Source organism: Rhipicephalus microplus, chromosome X (assembly GCF_043290135.1).
Source record: "Rhipicephalus microplus isolate Deutch F79 chromosome X, USDA_Rmic, whole genome shotgun sequence".
Classification (NCBI taxonomy): Eukaryota; Metazoa; Arthropoda; class Arachnida; order Ixodida; family Ixodidae; genus Rhipicephalus; species Rhipicephalus microplus.
Window position 1 is genome coordinate 298320386 of NC_134710.1, and position 20061 is coordinate 298340446.

At 45.3% G+C, this 20061-nt stretch overlaps 2 protein-coding genes across 2 annotated transcripts in view; one reads left to right on the forward strand and one right to left on the reverse strand.

Moving 5' to 3' along the window:
• The window catches only part of Lim3 (Lim3 homeobox protein), a 303916-nt gene that overhangs the window by 231451 nt on the left and 52404 nt on the right, over nt 1–20061 (forward strand). The window lies entirely within an intron of this gene.
• Nucleotides 1–20061, reverse strand: part of LOC119162377 (uncharacterized) — a 297639-nt gene that overhangs the window by 52736 nt on the left and 224842 nt on the right. The window contains exon 3 of the mRNA XM_075879424.1: nt 1994–2207. Coding sequence (XP_075735539.1) covers nt 1994–2130 — 137 coding nt within the window. The 5' untranslated portion in view covers nt 2131–2207. The remainder of the gene's footprint in view (nt 1–1993; nt 2208–20061) is intronic.

The following is a 20061-nucleotide window of genomic DNA, read 5'->3' on the forward strand; positions in this document are numbered from 1 at the left end:
AACGTCCCAAATCCAGCATATGATTATGAGAGACGCCGTAGTGGAGGGCTCCGGAAATTTCGACCACCTGGTGTTCTTTAACGTGCACCCAAATCTGAGCACACGGGCCTACAATGTCCATGGCAAAGCACGCATACACTATTTATACATGTAAGCGGCGTCGAGCATTATCACGGAGGGCCAGTTTATTCGAGAATAAACTCGGCTGTTCCCGTTTGCGTGCTCAAACCTAAAATATGATTGCAAGATAATACGGAATACGGAATTGTGCAGTATCTGCATGTGCATTGGACGGCAACACAAAACACAGAAAGAGCATGTGTGGCAGTACTCTATAGGGAGCATCGTCGAAGTACAGATGCTGCCCCGACACAGTGATGCGAGGTGGCTAGCATGGTAACTAAGCTGAAGTCCTCAACAACCACCAAAAAGGTGTCTAATGACCGTATCCTAACGAGCCATTTTGCTATATCAACCAGTACAAATAATAATAATAATAATAATAATAATAATAATAATAATAATAATAATAATACAAGTGGTGCTTAACGTCCCAAAACCAACATATGTTTAGGAGAGAAGCCGTTGTGAAACGGTTCCGCAAATTTTGACCCCCTGGGGTTCTTTAATGTGAACTCAAGAATCAGCATACGGGCCTCATTTTCGCCTCCATGAAAAATGCAGCAGACACTGCTGGGACTGATTCCCACGATCTTTGGGGGAGGGGGTTGGGACGGAAGGCAGTCGAGTACTATAACTACTAAACCACCGCGGCGGGGCTTTACCAGTCAAAAAGTGCATTTCCAGAATTATTATTTTTTTTTCTTTCTAGTAGCAGCCAGGTTCGGTGCAGTGATGTGGTGACGGGGCTCGGCTGCTGACCCCAAGGTCGCGGGTTCGATCCCGGTGGTCGCATTTCGTTGGAGGCGAAATGGTAGAGGCCAGAGTACTTTGCGATGTCAGTGCACGTTAAAGGATATCAAATGGGCAAACTTTCTGATTGATTGATTGATTGATTGATTGATTGGGACTCTAAACCCTACATATCAAACTCACCATGTTATTATGGGAGACGCCGTAGTGCAGGGCTCCCGAAATTTCGACCACCTGGCGTACTTTCACTGCATCCAAATCTGAGCACACGGGCCTACAACATTTCCGCCTCCATCGGAAATGCAGCCGCCGCAGCCGGGATTCGAACCCGCGCCCTGCGGGTCAGCAGCCGAGTACCTTAGCCACTAGACCACCGCGGCAGGGCGGTCAAAATTTCTCGAGCCGTCCACTACGGCTTGCCTAATCATATCGTGGTTTTGAACGTAAAACGTCTAAAAGCTCATGTATTATTAATATTATTATTATTATTATTATTATTATTATTATTATCATTATTATTATTATTTGGACTGGTACATGTAGCTTGGCGACTGTATAGCTATGTTTACTTTCGTGCTATATATCTCGTTTCGTGCAATACCATCGTGCAATATCATCTGTCCCTCCATTCTTCAGGGCAGCGTTTCTTCGGAAAGCGTGGCTACAGGCTACCCTTAAATTTCATCTTTCGCGCTTGTTCGACACGGAACCACTTTCCTTATGAGCTCCCCAACTGGGAACACCGAAAGCGGGCACGTATAATTGCTCACGCTTTCCATAACCAGCGCAGGCATTCGACCTTTACTGTCAGTCCTTGCTCTGCCCCGCCGCGGTGGTCTAGTGGCTAAGGTACTCAGCTGCTGACCCGCAGGTCGCGGGTTCGGATCTCGGCTGCGGCGGCTGCATTTTTGATGGAGGCGGAAATGTATGCCCGTGTGCTCAGATTTGGGTGCACATTAAAGAACCCCAGGTGGTAGAAATTTCCGGAACCCTCCACTACGGCGTCTCTCATAAACATATGGTGGTTTTGGGACGTTAAACCCCACATATCAATCAATCAATCAGTCCTTGCTCTGTGTAACGCTCCCGTCGCGTGCATGGCTGATCGAGTTGCCCTTACCTGTAGAACACGAAGAATGCTGTGCACAGGAGCGTGGCGACAGCGCTGCTGGTAATCACATTCCTTGCACCGTAGTTCTTTGGGGCCCTCGTGGTGTCACCCTTGATGGTGACCTGAGTGGAATCCATGTCTGACATTTGAAGCAATCCACCCTTTGCCTGCTCGCTGGCTCGCCTGCTTGTTGGCTCGGCCCTTGTGATGTGGCTCTAACCCACTACAGGGATGGGTCATGAAAGTGGCGATTATTATAGAGTAAATATTGAGCTTCAGACGACGAAGGAAAAAAAGAAAGGAAAACAAAAATAATTAGCTGGTTGGAGAATATCAAAGAAAAATGATTAAGACGACTATCATATGTACCAGTATAATAGGTATAGAAGAATACAGTGGTATGAAATCGGCTAATGAAAGAGAGGCTAAAGTGCGCAATATCGAATTAGAATGAATTAGATCAGAATTACTTTTGTGCCACCAAGAAATTCACATACGGCTAGGCAGATGTTCCTGTTGTAGTGGGCCAAAGAAGAAGCTTCAATGGACCTAAGACCTAAGAGTAATTGCTAAGTTTCAGGTTAATAAAATTTCAAAATTTCTTCTTCTATAACTAAGGAATTTGTTTGAGTCTGAGAAACAAATTTCGTCTTCACGTCCCGAGTGTAGCACGTAATCAGACTCCGCAAAGCCAGTATATTGAGAAGTGAAATGAAAGAGGATAATGTTGAAGAAATGGCGCAGATGTTTTCTCGCACACATTAGGATACATCTAAAGAACAATAGTAAAATATACGCCAAGTACAATAAGCGTATATATAGTGCGAACATGGCCGGAATTCTTACTTCGCTTGGTTTCTGCTATAGTAGATCGCAAGATTCAAACCTATTACATAGGGGCGTGCGAATATTCGAAAATTTCTAATAACGAATTGAATAGCGTTCTATTTGGTACTCGAAATGAACAGTGCATGTTCGAAACACCAAATATTTTTCAAAAAATATTCCAAAATAGAGCGTCAATGGCAAAGCTACCAAGGAACAAAATGATGAAACAGTTAGGGGTTATTAGTTTCTGTAGTTGTGTTGTAATAGTTGAAGGAAGGTATTACGGCTGCACTCTTCTTTAGAAGTGGAATTTTCGCAAGCATGTAGGTACATGTGAATAACAACCGAGCTAGGTGGGGTGTCCATGTACACTGCACTTGCATGTAATGTATTGAGAAGTGGTGGTTATCTGCTTTTGGTGCGAAGGCAAATGTTGTAATGAGTGTTTTATCTGTTTCATTAATTATTTAGCTCTAGGTGTAGCACTCAGTTCAACATTGTTTAATTTTAACGCACTGGTTTCATTCACAAGCTACAGACAAAATAGCCATTCCTGTTTTTATGGAAGTCACGCCTGTATATGAGCCTACAGTTCCGCAATATCTCGCTGGCTCTAGCCACTCCATTAGGTGAGCTTACCTCATTTTTCATGATTGTAATATTTTTTTGTTTATAAAAGCACTAGTAATGTTCCTTGGTTGAAGTTGCGAATGTCTGTGGCAAATAAAATTCTGTGGAATCGCAGAGCTCTGTTGAAAAGAGAATTGTTACTATTCGAAAACTATTCTAATAGCCCTCGCGCCGTATTCCTATTCAATTTTGTTTCACCCCTAGTCGATTCATATTCGATTTGATTCAAAATTTTAGTATGCGCACACCCCTAGTAGAGCATTATAAGCATTAGACAGATTTTAAAAAAAAAGCTTAGTGAAAATGTTTTCTCTTTGTCTAGTTATTGCTTTTTAAGCAGGCGCCGTCACTGAAGGACACTTAATTGGTAAAGATGAAAGGAATAAATAACGAAATGGGGCTATTTTTGAAGGTACCGCGATCAATGACAACTGGTCAGTTTATTGTAATATTTTTATTATTCTTTATGCTTGATTAGGGCATTCGCAGTTCAGCGAAGGCTAGTCATCAACTTTCTTCTTCCTGTTGTTCTTGCTTTTAAAGCTTTTAAAAAGAAAACGCTGGCCAATGAAATGAAACTGTTTCTTGCACAGTCAACTCTGACTATATCAAACTCGGGTATGCCGAATTATACTTCAATGTGAATCCACAGGAAAATCTATGGCTACATCTGACAAAAAATATAAATGCCTTGGTACACTTCAACCGAAAACAAGTATCCGGACCGTGCATCGAATATAAGGCAGCGCGAAATATTTCAACTGGCTAACTTGCCCTCACAGAGGGCTGGCATTTTCTCACTTAAGAAAGCTTTCCCGCATGTATTCGGGAGAGACAGCACAAACTACCGCTTGCCAAGCCGTCTTTTATTCCACGGTTCCTCGTGGTTGTTCTTCGGCCCTTCGTTTGTGGTTGACGTTCACATCACGAAAAAATGACTCAAAATTAAGAACAGTGCTTTATGAGCTTCCCTTAATACACTTATGAATGTCTTAATGCACTTAATAATTTAATTAATAATTTAATTAATTAATTATTAATTAATTGTCGTGATCAAACTTTTACACCGGAAATCACACTGAAAGTCCAGTACGTGCGTAGATTATTCAAAAGCCATGCCATATTTTATGGTATCTCGAACTAATTTACGGGTTTTTCTTGTTTTTGTAGTCGTGTATGTGCGGGCTCGACTGTACTCGAATATCTCAGATGTGGGAGTGTCACGTGCCACGGAGGCCTCATGGCAAAGAAAGTGTTCCACACTCGTGGCCTTGGCGACGAATGGCGCTGGCTACCACTCCGAGGAATTGAGTGCGCAAGAATACCCAACAAAGTGGACGGGAGGTACCTCGTGGTGTAGCCTACTTGGTAAAGCACTGGACACCTAATTCCAAGTTTGTGGGTGCGCACACCACTGTCAGAAAGGGTAATTTTTGTAGGGGCGGAACTCCTTAGGCCCTCGCGATGTCCGACCGTTGTTGCCGAGGCTCGCCGTTGGAGTCGAAGCGCAGGTGCGAATAATCTGTGCCTAATGCCGTCTACAGAGCGTACATATCCCCCATATAGTTCTTAAAAAATCAAACATTTTTATATCATTTATCATTTCGTCAATGGAGCTTCACTCCTTCAGCAGCACTCACTTCGTGGATCTGCAGCCTTTTTTTTTTCATCCACTTCAATTCAATTTACATAATGTATACACTACAGGTAAAGTCAGTGTTCAATGTCCCCCGTGTTTTCCTTGGGCTAATTGTGTGTGAGATGCATTGGGTGGCGTCAACTATATTTCGTGACTGTATGGAAACGTGGGCGACGCTAATGTTTTGTTGCTGTTTTTGTTGTTTTGTTATTTGAGAGGATTCGTGGCACCAGCGCTACAGCATAGCCGATAAAGTGGCCTCCATATCGCGCTGTAGCATAAACCGCAGCAGTTTCGGCTGCGCCTTTGTTTAGGATGAGCCATGTGTTTCCAGCGAAGTGACGTCACCTCCACGCCGAACCGTCCTCCTCCTGCCCCCTCGTTGCAGGTAAAAAAGCACCGGGCGCTGAGTTGACGAGCCACAACCACCTGCCCACCGTTCCCATTTCGCCCATCCTGCTCTGGCGGCGTAAAACGACGCTGGTCCACCTTTTTACGCGTGCTTCCCCGAGCAGTTTGGCGCTCCCTTCTCGCTCGTTATACTGCCTCGCATAGCGCACAGCCCTGCATCTTGGGCGCAGACGCCACGCTACGCGCATGTGCCCACCTATGGATCGCTTCGCTGGTCTTCTGAAGAGATAGAACGATTTGTTTTCGAGGCATCGCGTGACGCTGCGAGCGGTGCCCGCTGGGTTCTCTCTTGCGTCTAAGCGTGACGCAGATTTTCCCAGTGGTACAAGCTGCTTGGTTAAAATGTATCGGGCAGTGTTTTCTGTTAGTGCTAACGTGAAAAAGAAAAAAAAAACGAATCTACCTTTAAGACGTTTCTATCGACTACGTCGATTCTTATACCATTGCAAGTGGTCGAAGTTCTATCCGACATTAAGCCATGGCACTATGAATGAATGAATGAATGTCCTGTCAGAAAGCTTATTGACCCTAACGGAAAGAATGTCATCTACGCTTTGGCAGAACATTTTGAAATAACTGCCGCACTCAGTGTAGGTTCTGAAAGAGAACTCAATCGCAAGCATGATGGTGAAGTTGTGCTTGATCCGTGCGTTGAACCGTTAACGGAAAATCGCTGTCTTTTGACGTGTCCCTTTAGGGCAAGCACGCAGCCCATTGCGTATGTGGCAAAAAAATAGCTTCATTTTTTTGTCATAAAGATTACTAATGACGCACAAATCATCGACGACAGTATTCCTAAGTGACACCACGAAGCAGAAAGTGAAAGTAAACATCGAACGACCGGTCAGGCGGAAGGAAGGAAACAGTTACGTTCAATGATACCAATTTTACATTTGACACATTCTTCGTCCCACGAAACGTTCCCCGCGGGAGACCCATGAGGACGCCGAGCAGACGCGCAGTGCGCGTTCCTGCGTTCCCCTCACTTCGAAAGCAGCGCACGCTTCGAGAACGGCGACACGTTCCGTTTGCCACCATCGAAATGCGACGTGACCCACGCGGTCGCGAAGCACGCGCACGTCTCGAGGCCAGAGCGCGATCTCGCGAGCGACTCCAAGCACCGCGTGGTCTTCGCTATGCGCGCAGGGGATGAACTGTGCTGTTGTGGGGATAGCAGAGAGAGGGCGCGCCACCCCTTCGCCTCGGCTGCAGACGCATGCGAGATCGGCACGTATACATCTGGGAGGCCCAATTCGGTCTCTCCACACAAGGCGATCGATTTTTCTCGAAAGAAAATAAATAAAGCGCCAAAAAAAAAAGCCTGCGGCTGGGAGGGAACGGGGCCTCGTGTTTCTTGGGCCGCCTTAGGGGATCGATGGCGCGCGATGGGTGCATTACATAAATGAGCTATGCACTGCCTCGGCAGCGGCCCCGCCACCGCACGAAAGGGGCCCGGAGACAGCGTGCGCCCGCCAACTCGAACGTGGCCGGCGGCGAGCTATCTGGCGGCGTGGCGGGTTGCGGGGCTCCCCTCTTTCGCGGCGTCGGCGCTTAGCCCCGCAGGCAGCCTGGGCACGTCGGGCATCAGGTTGTTCCTGCGGAGGACGACTTAAAAGCCGCATTTGGAAAATGACCTACGTGCCCTTCCCCCGACACCGGGCGCGTCGTTGATGTCTTTACGCGCTGATAACGTCGGGGTCTGGATCAGGCCTCCTCGGCCCCGCCACGACGCCGTCTACCTTGCCCGGCCTGCTCCTCCTCTCGAAGACGCTCCCGAGCGATCCTTCGGGCGGCGGCGCCGCCTCTTTTAACGTGCCTCCCTAACCGGCTGCCCGTGTCCGTGAAAGGCTCCATTTGGGCTCGACTCGGCTATTTCTCACTGTCCATAACCGCAGAAAAGCCGATGGAAACTGAAAGCGGCAGTTTTTTCTTCCTCTTCTTGAGCATCCTATTCCTGTACAGCCCGTCTGAAAAGGTTCGATATGTTGAAATATCCAGTGGGTTGCGCTTCAGCCACGTGAGCAAGTGCAGGCTTGCTGAAGGTTCTCTTTACTTTGCTCAATCGCTAGAGCTCTGCGCTGATAATATTCACTCGAGTACGTCTTGTTATTGTTTCTTTTAACTGAAGCTACCAAGGAAAGTGCACCCAGTGGTATCAAGCAGCACATATAATGCAACTAGGATTTGTATCACGCAAAGCTATTTCAATTGACTTCTGTTTCAGCCATTAGCGTTTCCTGAGTGCACGCCTGTCGGTCACAGGACGTAACGGAAATCGGGAAAACACCAGTGTGGACAAGTAAAATGGGCATCTACGCACAGCTTGTGTATGATAAAGTTTAACTAAATAAAAAAGTGTTTGTTATATTACTCCTTATTTGTTACTACAAGCTGCTATATATTGATCGAAATACACCCACTTAATCTATCCCGCCACGTACGACGCCAAAGATGTGCGCAGAACTCACTACTTGCAGATAACATGTACGCCTTACAAGTGGTTTGTATTCTGAGCAAGACTGCAAGATTTTTTTTTTCTTCTTTTTGTAGCCGCAGCCATTGCCCTTGTTCTATAACGAACAAGAGATATCCTACCGACAATCGCTGTCTCTCATGGATACTCGTAGCGGTTGAAGAGAATGTTTTTGTGAAGGGTTTTATATTCTCCGTGATAATAAATAATCTTTGCAATTCTTCTTTACGTATAAGACATCGCACTGCCAAAAAGTTTTTTGGAGTTCTGTGACGTCGTACGTGATAGACATGCAAGTGAACGTGCTTTGAAGCACCTTGACCAATAGTTAATTAATGATAAAGATAGGGGATTAAACTGCAAGTAACACGACTCGCCCCACCGCGGTGGTCTACAGTGGCTAAGGTAGTCGGCTGCTGACCCGCAGGTCGCGGGATCGAATCCTGGCTGCAGCGGCTGCATTTTCGGTGGAGGTGAAAAAGATGTATAGGCCCATGTGCTCAGATTTGGGTGCACGTTAAAGAACCCCAGGTGGTCGAAATAACCAGAGCGCTTCACTACGACGTTTCTCATAATCATGTGATTGTTTTGGGACGTTAAACCCCACATATCAATCAAATCAAATAACACGACTTATTGAAACTGTGCTATCTGTAACGCCCTATTGCACACTACTGCAGTCTACGTTTTTCTTATTCGTCTCTGCGCATCAAAAGCTCTCCTCCACTTCTCTTTACTTCATGAAAGACGGGCGCTACAAAGATAAACGTCAGGGATATACTTCAGAGTGGGATGACTTATTTGTTGCTACACTTGACAAGGATACAGAAAGTATAATACAGCAGTTCATAGGTATCTCTAAAACCCGTCTTCGTCCTTGTATTATCGGCACTGTCCTCGGCCCCTGCATTTCTAATTGGACAGTGCGCCACGTGCACTAATAATACCTGGAGTTTTACACGCCCACACCACGATATATATATAAGGCACACCACTTTGGAGGGTTCCAGAAATTTTCACCATCTAGTGTTCTACAACACGCAGAGAAATCTCACATTACGAGGACCTCTAGCATTGCGCCTTTACGGAAATGCGACGGCCGCGAACGGCACGAAAACTGCGACCTTCCGGGCCGCAGCCAAACACCGTTATCAGTGTACTACCGAGGCAGACAACAGCGTACATCCGCATATAAATGTTTCTAACAGGACATTATGAGTTTTAGGTAAAATGATTCAAACTCTAGACCTACTTACCCGTAAAACTACACACATCTTTATATACAGATAAACTACACACACAAAACTACACACATCTTTTATATTATAGATATTTAGTATGTGTTTTATTATGCGCAAAATAAGATGTGTATTTCGGCAGTGATGCACTCTTTTCTTATTTTTCACTAACTTCTCTGTTTAAACTATATGCTTAGCCATTATAATATATTTGTTGTATGTGCTCTGAAATTACGTGTTCCAGTATAGTGAAGGTTCTTTTTCTTATGTTTCTCTTATGCACAATTCTGTTTTATCTGAGTCAACTCCACTCCTGTAATAGCCCGCAAAGGGCTGACAGTATCAATAAAAGAAATCAAATAAATGAAAAAGAAATCTTATTCCCTACACATCGTCAATTAGCCGTAACCCAGGAGTACGTTCCCTTTTGACTGAAACCATACGAAAGTATATTAATGCCAAGTGGCTCAAGTCATCAGCGCGTCAACTTCCTCAATGGCTGAGGCACCTGAGACGTTTACACGTGTGATAGTCATCGGTCCGTTGTTTCGAATACTTATACCGTTTCATCCAATCTTGATAATGCTCGTCTCTTGACTACAAGCTGTACGACTTCAGGCTGCACCTGCGAGCTCGCGCATCACCGCCGAGTTTTCTTATCCGGTCATCGGAAGACTCCGGTATACGCACTCGGAAGCCTCGGATTAAACGATGACTCACCTTTGTCATGGAAACGGAGCTCCCATGTACACCCACCACGACTGGCCAATATAAATTTCTTACAAGATGCGTTTCTTACGTATCTTACGCGAACTTTGCGGCTTGGCACTGAAGCAACCCATACAGTACGTAAACAGGGCACAGAAAAGAAGTCAATTACTACCATCTCCCTGCCTGTCCTGTCGAGTACCCCCCTTGACGAATTTATATATGTGTACCCGCATCCGTGCGCATATGCAGGCAGCCAGACTCTTCGTCTTTTCGCCGAGCTGACTAATTCGGTTTCTTGTTTGTGACCTTTGCGTTCCCATGGGTTTTCATGACTGTCGTGAAGTCATGATCGCCTTCTAAACTCTTTTTTTTCATTACTGGAACTAATCTGACTATGAGACATTTTTTTTTTTTTGCATCTGTGTCCTTGTGCGTTTCTACAATTTTGAAAGCTGTTTCCCCATTTCTCTCTTCAAGTCAAAGCTATTTCCCCATTTCTCTCTTCATTAATACAGTGATGATCAATAAATTCATCCATTTATTTATTTATTTTTCTGTTATTTCTCACTCCTGAATTTTTCTGATCGACTCACCTATCAAAGCGTCGGCACGATTTCTGAAGTTAGGGACTTAAGCCTGATCTATATTTATGAAGCATCGCCTTATCTCCTCTCTAATGTGAACCAGTATTTGCATACCTATAGAGCATCATCAACTGGTATTTTTTAGAAACTCTCATCGACCCAACTGTGCGAGATGCTAAAGTGAAGACAGCCATGACACATCGTCAACGGGCGCAGCAATAATAATGATGAATAATAAGAGTGAACACACGTGCTGTGTTGGGCCGAAGCACCTCTATGCACGCTTCACGAAAAAGAAGACGAGCAGTGTGCGCATTCAATTGGGTACGCCGGTAAATGTGGCAGCCGAGTGTTGACTTTAGATATTGACCCTCATTAGGATTTGTTTTTTATCTTTCTTTTTTATTCTTACGTGAAGCCTACCCTAGACGTTGATTTGTCTTGTCCGCTACTCGTCCACAATGTTCCTTCTGGATCTCGTTTGTGCAACGGTAATTGATGCACCCCCCCCAGTGAACTCAACGGAAGCCCTATCGATGACATGCAAATGCTACTGGTAGAACGATTGTTCAGCTTAGTCAGTCTGACTGAATATGCCAATGTGAGCCAACTGTGCAAACTGGAACAATGAGCACTTAGCAATCGGTAAACACGAAGGAAATAATAGGCAAAGTAAAGCGCTCTGCACGTATAAAAAAAATCAGCGATCTCAGAGTACTGTTTGTATTACAACCATACTGAAGGCCTCCTTGGTACTGCAGAACGAAAATGTTTGTTTGAGTTGTGTCTTCTCAGTCATGCGGACGCAGTTTGTGGTGAACAGCCACAATGAATTGCGGTGGCATAGTGACCTGACTACAATTTTTCCTTCAATTTTGTATTTATGCCCTTTTCTCTACAGTGAATATAAATTTCATGAACTCCCCAAAGCTACTCTATATAACTGCTCTATTCTGTCAGTTTTTGTCGGAGCCCGAACTGCGATACGTATAGTGAGGCACGTTCTAGGAGGGAAACTCCGGAATAATTTTAACAACGTGAGTTCTTGAACGTGGAACTAAATATAAGTTCGCGCGCTTTTCGGCACTTCAGCCTCCATGAATAAGCGGTCGCTGGGGTCAGGAATTGAAAGCGCGCCTTCGCAACACCACATACCTGCGAAGCTACCACCACGGAAGAAGCAGCGTCAGCAAAGTTACATTTTTTTTGCTCCGGTAGCATCACTGAATGATTTATTTATTTATTTATTTATTTATTTATTTATTTATTTATTTATTTATTTATTTATTTATTTATTGTATGCAAGGGGCATAACAACTGTTGGAGGATATGGCATTTCCTGTTTTTTTCTTGAAGAACTTGAGGTGGCTCTTACACAACCGTAGTTTCACCAGTGTAGCTGCTGCGTGAAAGCTATACGAATAATGCAACGAATGATTTACTAACTTTACAAACTGCTACTTTCGGTGAGGTTGGACGTTGAACAAGTTAACAGCCTCAATACACCGACATCACACTGCTCGACTCGTTCACGCTGAATTTTGCTGATTGTTTGATATGTGGGGTTTAACGTCCCAAAACCACCATATGGTTATGAGAGGCGTCGTAGAGCAGGGCTCTGGAAATTTCGACCACCTGGGGTTCTTTAACGTGCCCCCAAATCTGAGCACACGGGCCTACAGCATTTCCGCCTCCATCGGAAATGCAGCCGCCGCAGCCGGGATTCGATCCCGAGACCTGCGGGTCAGCAGCCGAGTACCTTAGCCACTAGACCACCGTGGCGGGGCGCAATATTTTGTGGACATTTGCTTACGTGAAATCTCAGCGAAAAAAAAAAAAACTAAGGCACATAAGCCTAAAATAAATATCGACACAAATTCTACATTTCACTTTTCTTCTTTATTGGTGTAGCCGCGTAATCCATAAACATATAATGAGGCCGTTTGACGCCTCATTTGTTTCGTAGGCACCGCTTCAAGAGCAGGGTGGCTTACACTTGAAGCTTACACATGGTCAACCAACAAATGACGGTTTTCGGCGAAAAACAAAGGTAGATGGTCAAATGTGCTTGTACACGTGCGAAAACTGTAATGTGAGAGATTATTTCATTCCAAAATAAGCCGTAGAAGTCATCAGGTGCAAGCTCCGCCCACCGCCGGTGACCGCCATTTTGTTATGGATTACGTGACGTCACAAGGTGAAGGAGCAGTGTCGTCGTCTGCTACCGAACAACACCCGTTCCGCACGCGGTCGGAGTAGCGAGTGCTGCTTGCCGCGTGGTGCGCACGTGTCAGTGGGTTGCAAGTGTTGCGGTGTGTTACCGGTATACCATCACCATATGCGGCGACGACGTCATGTGCGTTGCGCATTTTGACGTCGACCCCATCGCCACCAGCTCAAGCAACGAACAAAGCGTCTAAGACGGTGTGAACCAAGACGCCAAAGACCTCGCCGTTGTGGCAGACGTTGCAGACGGCCTTCCGCAATGATAAGTAGCTTTATTTCAAGCGTGTCAGGTTTAAAAGTGAGCTTGGAAAACGGGGGTTGGTCGAGGCTGCATTCGCAAGCAATTGTTACTTCATTAGCGCCGTGGCAAGTACCAGCGCTACAATGGTGACGTGGTGGCATAGTTTCAGCCCCTGTAAGTCATTTAGTTCCAGTGGCAACTTGAAGAACACAGAAAAAGTTCCATTGCAAGCGCAGCTGACCATGGAACACGATCGAGCCTCTGAAACACAGACTACGCAGCAGCACGACCAGCAAGTGATTCGTGACGTCACGGCTAGTGATCGTGCCAGTGTTGCCTGACTCTCAGGCCGCTCGTTTGCCTATGAAAAGATTTGATTATAAGGTAACGGCTCGGCCGAATCGGCTCAAATTTCGCCAGCTTGTCTGTGAACGTACAAGAACCAACCGATACAACACAGATTATGGTTCAAAATTGGGTGTCACGACCCCTTTAAATTCCACATGGCAGCCCCCTGTGCTTCATCGCCGGTCTAATCATTACCCGCCTAGCTTTACCGAACTCAACTCGAGAGGTAATTTGCTTCAGTTAGTTGGTTCCTTATCGGACTTGTTAGGATGTATCACCGCAAGAGCAAATAGACAAAAAAAAGACACACTTGACACTAGCACCCGTGGCATACATGTACTGCGTTTTGTCCCGTCATATTCTCCCAGTACATATGGAGTTTAGGTAAATAAAAAAAAACACGATTTAAGTTTGCATAACAATAAGAAAACATTGCCGTTGTCTTCATCGTATCTCTATACGCTAATACATGCGCGCTGGACACTGGCCTTTCGGCTTGCGAGCTGAGTGCGTCAGTTGTCGTGGCCACTGGAGCGCGGTGCCGGACACGGTCCAACGGAGTTGCCACCCGCGCTTCCCCAAAACGGTGACCCGCGGGTCACGCGGCAGATTGCAGCCGCCTGACGTCATCAGTGTCCACGTGTGCACCGTTCTCCAGCACGCATAAAACTGTTGCGAGGGCCCTTATCTGGCGCAACACGAGCAACGAGCATCGAGCATGCTTCACTCCATATTTGCGGAAAGAAGCATGCATTTGTTAGGCCAAGTACTACCGAAACAAAAGAAAGAGAGACAAAAAGGTTATGAGCAGGCGCTTGATTAATTGGGTGAACTAATCGAAATGCTGGCATTATTTTAGGGGCCCCAAAACTAATTACGACTATGAACATACGTGCGCGTTAAATGCTAGGTGCAACCTTAATAAGAAGAGAGCCGAAATCGAGAAGGAAAAGGCGTGGGCCGTAGGGAGAAGGCAAAACAGCCTGAATACTTCGAGAAGAAAACGTGCGAAGAGAAGGCAGACAGTTAGCTAGGCCATGGAGAATATGAAGTTTTGCTGGAATAATGCGGGTGCAACAAGCACAGGTTATTTAAACCACGGCCGGGCTATAGACTGCACCTGCGCGCGCAAGTGCAGTCTAGCCTGGCCGTGTTTAAACAAACTTGGGAGAAGCATTTGCCCTGCAGAGGGTGCAGTCGGGCTAATGATGGTGATGTTGATAACGATGCTAGTGGTTGTGGTGATTATGATGATAAATATTGCAAACACGGGAAAAGCGATGTGCCTAAATGTCCTAGGGTGAATATCGGTGCTTCTCTGAAATCTCTGCATTCGCTTTTACCGTGTGGTACAGATAGTTCACGTTTATTCTTTTCGAGCACGCAAGATGCTTTTGAAAATTCTTTTTTTTTTGTTTGGTTTTGCAACTCGAGTATGTGTACAGTGCACTTACAGAGCTCTTTCACCTGCTGAATAGTATATTGAAATGTTTGTATAAGACAAAAATGATGTTAGTCCACCTGCTCTCAACTATCACAACAAGATCATGGCCGATCAATATTTACTGTTCCAGCTCTTCAAAACTATCTGTATACTACATGTTCCTTCAGTTCTTTTTTTGCAACGTGCTGAATAATGAAGCTGTAAACTTTCACTGGTATCCTTCATTAGCCAAGCATGGCATTTGTCCCACGATTTTAGAGCATGTATTTATAGCTGTGTCATGTCTTCTACCGAATAGAGCCTCCATTTTATTAACTGAGTAGTTGTTCATGCTCGGCTTATCCCCGCACAGCGTTCGCGATAACCATCACAATCATATGCGGCGCGCACTTCGTTCTTTCCCTTCTCCGTCTTCAGTTTCAGTGCCCGAACACGTGCACCCTTGGCGCACTCTCCCGCTGCACCGGTTTGTCCGCCATGGGATACAACTCGGGTAGTCAAGTGCACGAGTACAGAGAGAGAACGAAGTAGATGGAAAGAAAGAGACACCGAGAGAAACAAAAAAAGGGACAGAGGAAAAAAAGACATAGAAACTGAAAAACAAAGCGAGAGAGAAGGATAGAGAGGAACAGACGCAAAAAAGAAATAGGAAAGGAACAACGAGGGAGAAAAGACAGAGAGCATGACAGAAGGAGAAAGAAGGAGGAAGGAAGAAGTAGCGTTAGAAATAAAGACACCGGAAAAAAGGTTCGAAAGAGTCAGATAGAGAGGAAAAGAAATATAGAAAAAAGAATGAAAAGCAAGGCGCAAGGAAAGCAGATAAAAAAGAAAAAAATAGGAACATAAAGAGGAACAAGGAACATGAAAAATAAAGAGAAACAATGCAGGCCACCGAGCTGCGCACTTACTTGAGATTTCGCACCACTAGTGCTAAGCAACCTTTAATTTTTTCTTACCTGTTCGTACACAGGTCTACTGGAGAAATACAATACTGCGACAAGTAGCAAAACCGCCTATATCTCTTGAACGAAATGTATACATGGAGTTGTGTTTTTCTTGTCAACTCGTTATTTGTTTTTGCGGCGATGGTCTTTGTCATCAGCCAGCGGGAAAGAAACAAGCCATGTGCTCTACGACAAAATCTGCCTGTATTCCATCCTATTTATACGTTGCGCAGAGAAATATATATTTTAATCAGAAGTACACTACAAAGGCAAGCTGCGTTTCCAAGTTAAACTTCACGAAATAGTTGCAGTATTACTGTAAAAAAAAAAAGAAAAAAGCTCAGTAAGCCGCTTTTGGCATGGTTTTTTGCACAGTAATGACTACAGCTTTGCTATGCATATGCTGAAGCATTGAAAAAGGTATATATCAGTATAAGCCATATCCGCTCAGTGAGTAGATGGTCACATTTGTTAGCACGGCATGACAAGCTCGACGGACAGCACAATATAAACATAGTAGACGCGGAAGAAAACAGAGCGCCAAAGTCACCGGAGCAGTAGCAGCCGCAGTTTGTGAGGAAAAATTAATCAATAACGAAGTGATAAGGCTCGATTTCGCTTAGTCTCGCCTTGCTCAAATGGCAACACAGCGTTTTGTCCCTGCCCGCTCTATTTCTATTGCGTTCTTTTGTTGCAACTTAAGTCACGAAGTATTCGTGAAAACTGAAGGCTTGGATTTGCTCATTGACCTCTGAGCGTAATTACATTTTTATGCATCTTTTCACGGGAATAAAAACTTTTTGCTTTCTTTTTGCCCACTGGTAATCAGCTATTTTGTTTTTGTTTTGTTCTGTTTTGTTAGATGATTGAAACTACCAATTTCAACAAACAACTCCAATATGAACCGATTCACAAGGCGACCTTCAGTGGTCCGTCCTTTACAGGCGATAGCTCCGGTCGGCCGAACCTGGTTGTCTGAAAGCTCAAAGCGTATCAGCCCACATCGATATGCTGCCTTCTATACGCGATGCCAAAGCTCCGTATAGTGCGACGCGCTTCTGCCGAATGCAGATGGTGATGTGACGCGCGGCCGCTGCTGCCCACCTGGCCCTCGACCGCAGCGCGCGCTTCTTTTCGCCCACCGGGCGTGCCCCGCCGCCAGCGAGAGGCGAGCGATGGCCGCAATGATGATGATAACAATAACGGCCCGTTCGCTTTTGTCTTTTCGGTGGCCCGCTCAGCGGGCGGTCGCGCGTGAGGTCATCGGGCTGTGACGCTCTCGCAGCATGCTCTCTCACTAAAGCACGTCGCGCGACGCTTCGGCGCGCCTGACCCGCTGCCCGGAGCCAAACAAAAAGAAGCGGCGCGCAAGCGCGCGTCGTGATGGAGTTGCGAACCGCGGTCGTCCTCGGATATACAGCGCTCGCCGCACGCGCAACGCCCGCCCTCGCAACCGCAACCGAAAGCCAGCCTCGCGATAGTGAGATGCTCTTCCGCTGTCTTTTACGACGATTGACACTATAGATTGAAGTTATCGAACGTTGAGTGGTGTGTGCGCATGTATGAAAGCACAAAAAAGGGAGGGGGGATTACAAAGAAAAACCGAGACACGTATAACGCCTTTTCAGTTCTGTGTTGATTCGGACGCGTTATATATGTAATTGTACGCCATTCAGGGCGCCGTCTAATCCGCGAAAAGTACGAGATCATCCTTCGCAACCGAAACATGCAGCCGGGACAGCTGCGTATTTGCCTCTAGGTGCTACCATCAGCCGCCAGTTTAACATGCTTGCCCAAGATGAATTTGTACACGTCGGTGAACCTGAAATATTTGTCTGGCCATTGCATATAACATTGTTTCTTTGCTGGCTCAATAGAGCAAACCATTTGTCCCTGTGGATGCAGAGATCTATAGGACATACTTCAACATCAATAAATAAATAAATCAACCAATCAATGTTCATCAATCTCTAATTATAAATTTTTATTATATTTTTTTATTTATACGCGTCGCCTATATGTGTTACTTCAGCTATACGGTATGGTGAAATGGCCTGTTTTGGGATAACTTTCTATTCTCTGATAAAGTTCCATAGCGGCGTTCACGTCCTTCGTACGGAAGCCAAAGTTCTGATTGCTTATTAGAAAAAAAAATAATGAAGCAGAACGATCAAGACCGTATTTCGTTTCCTTCCACCTCTCTTCTAATATGGCAACACAGTGGCGCAGATATCAGATATTCTCGAGATTGAGTGCGCTTCCAACGGGAAGCATCGATGTGTCGTCATGGTTACGGTCACTCGCAAGTGCAGCGTTCTGCCGTGCGTCTTTTACGTGTGTCCGTAATTTATAGCAACGATCGTTTACCGTTTCAGTCACAGATACTACACTCGTCGCACATGTGCTCCCTTTCACGTCCACTACATGAAGCCACTGTGTTTTGCGCAGGCCATGTGTGTTGAGATAATTTAACTCTGTCCGTGTGCAAGCGCAGTTCGTCATGGCCATTTTATGAGACAGCACAAATCTTATAACAAGAGCATGCGTAAAAATATAACAGTGAAAAAAGCTACCCCATATGTTGTTGCGCACGCGTGCGAAGATTGAAATTTATGTCGCTCCTTCGTTGTTGCTGCATAACTAAGCAGAGAGATAGAGGAAGGCTCACGTAGGTGCCTTCCAGATCAGATGTGCCGCATGAAAATCTACCACCAGCTCTACCACGTAATCTATTTCGATGCGATGCAACGTTGCTTAGTTGCTTTTGTGAACCCCTATACTGTTTCCATAAGGAAATGGTGGATAGCGCCTCATGCAGCGTCAGCGACTGCAATGAAAAAAGAAGAACACTGTACTTTACCGCCTCTGCGTTAGCAATAAGTGACAGACGTTGAGCGTAAGTCGAGTGGGCGATAATAAAACGTACACAAAAAATACTATACCTGCATCGTATATACTCGATCGTCCTCCGCGCTTTACGGGTCACAAAAGCGCTGCTGAACTTATTCAAGAAGCCCGATATACACAGCAACCACCTTTGATTGCGTAGTAAACGCCGGCATACGATGCGCACGAATCACCCATGCTCTGGCTTTTTACGTTCTTTTTCTCTTCTGCATGTTTCCACCTCATTCAGTGCAACCTGTTTCCGTGTTTCCTTTGGCTTATTTCCCTCTCGGATGTAGAAGAGTATGCGAGTTAGTTCGTCGTACTTGAACTGTTAATATCATTAAAAAAACGGCCGAGTACACAACAGCAGCTAACTTTCACAACTGAGACTCATTGGCAAAATGCACCAAATGTGTCGCAAGCATACAAGATACCCGAATATAACGCCAAAATTAGACAACACCATCGCGATGTCACTGACCAAAAGTTTCTAGATGGTTCCCCTGATCAAGAAAACACTTCTTGTTCCGATAAAGCCAACGAAGGGGCGCTGATTCATGTGATGCCAGCTCGTGCTATACACTGCGTTCCTATTACTTCTCTGTTCATTTGTGATGAGTGCGATTTTTTTTTATCACTTCACATTGATCAAACAAAGGTGAACATTCCCGATCGCGGCAGTATATTCTAATGTGTCCCCGGATCGTTTTCTGCACATTGCAATGGGGCTCTTTTAGCCTTTCACGAAGGTTGGTTGTTTGGTTCCTCAACACCTTGGCGCAACCCACCTAGGGGGATAGGCCATGAATGGGACGGTGCCTTGCTTTTTAAATTAATTCACTTCTTGAAAGAGAGGGTTCATTAGTCAGGTAATATAGGTAATATTAGAAAAGTGTTGAATTTCTAAACAAACAAAAAACCTTGAAAAGAAAACGTAATAAACACACAAAATAGGAAAAAAAATTATACATAAAACAACTGAAGTTATTTATTTTTAGCATTACATTCTTTTAGATTCTCGTAAGAAATTCGTAACAGTGGTAAAACGCTCCTGTGGCTGAATCCGAATGCGACTGCGCCAAATGAAGGCATCCCCCTCTTTCACGAAGGCATCCCCCTCTTGTGTCGGTCTGCTCGACCTCTTTTTTTCTTTCCTGTAATGTGCCATACCAGTTCAAGCAATCCCTCTCAGCCCATCAACACCTGCCATCTGTATCTCTCATCCCCTGTGCTTCTTTTACCATGAGTGGGAGGCTGGGCGCGTGGTCTTACAAACTATATATGCCTTCTATTGTGCGTTTCTTTCTCTTTCTTTTCTTCTTTCCTTTTCATCTTTCTTTCTTTCTTCACCACTGACTTACAGGCTCCCTTTATCCACCAAACTTCAATAAGCGAGCACCCCAATGGTGCCCGCTCCCCAGACTCCTCAGCGCTCTCCTTAGTGCGTCTTCACACAGCGCTAGAGAGAATG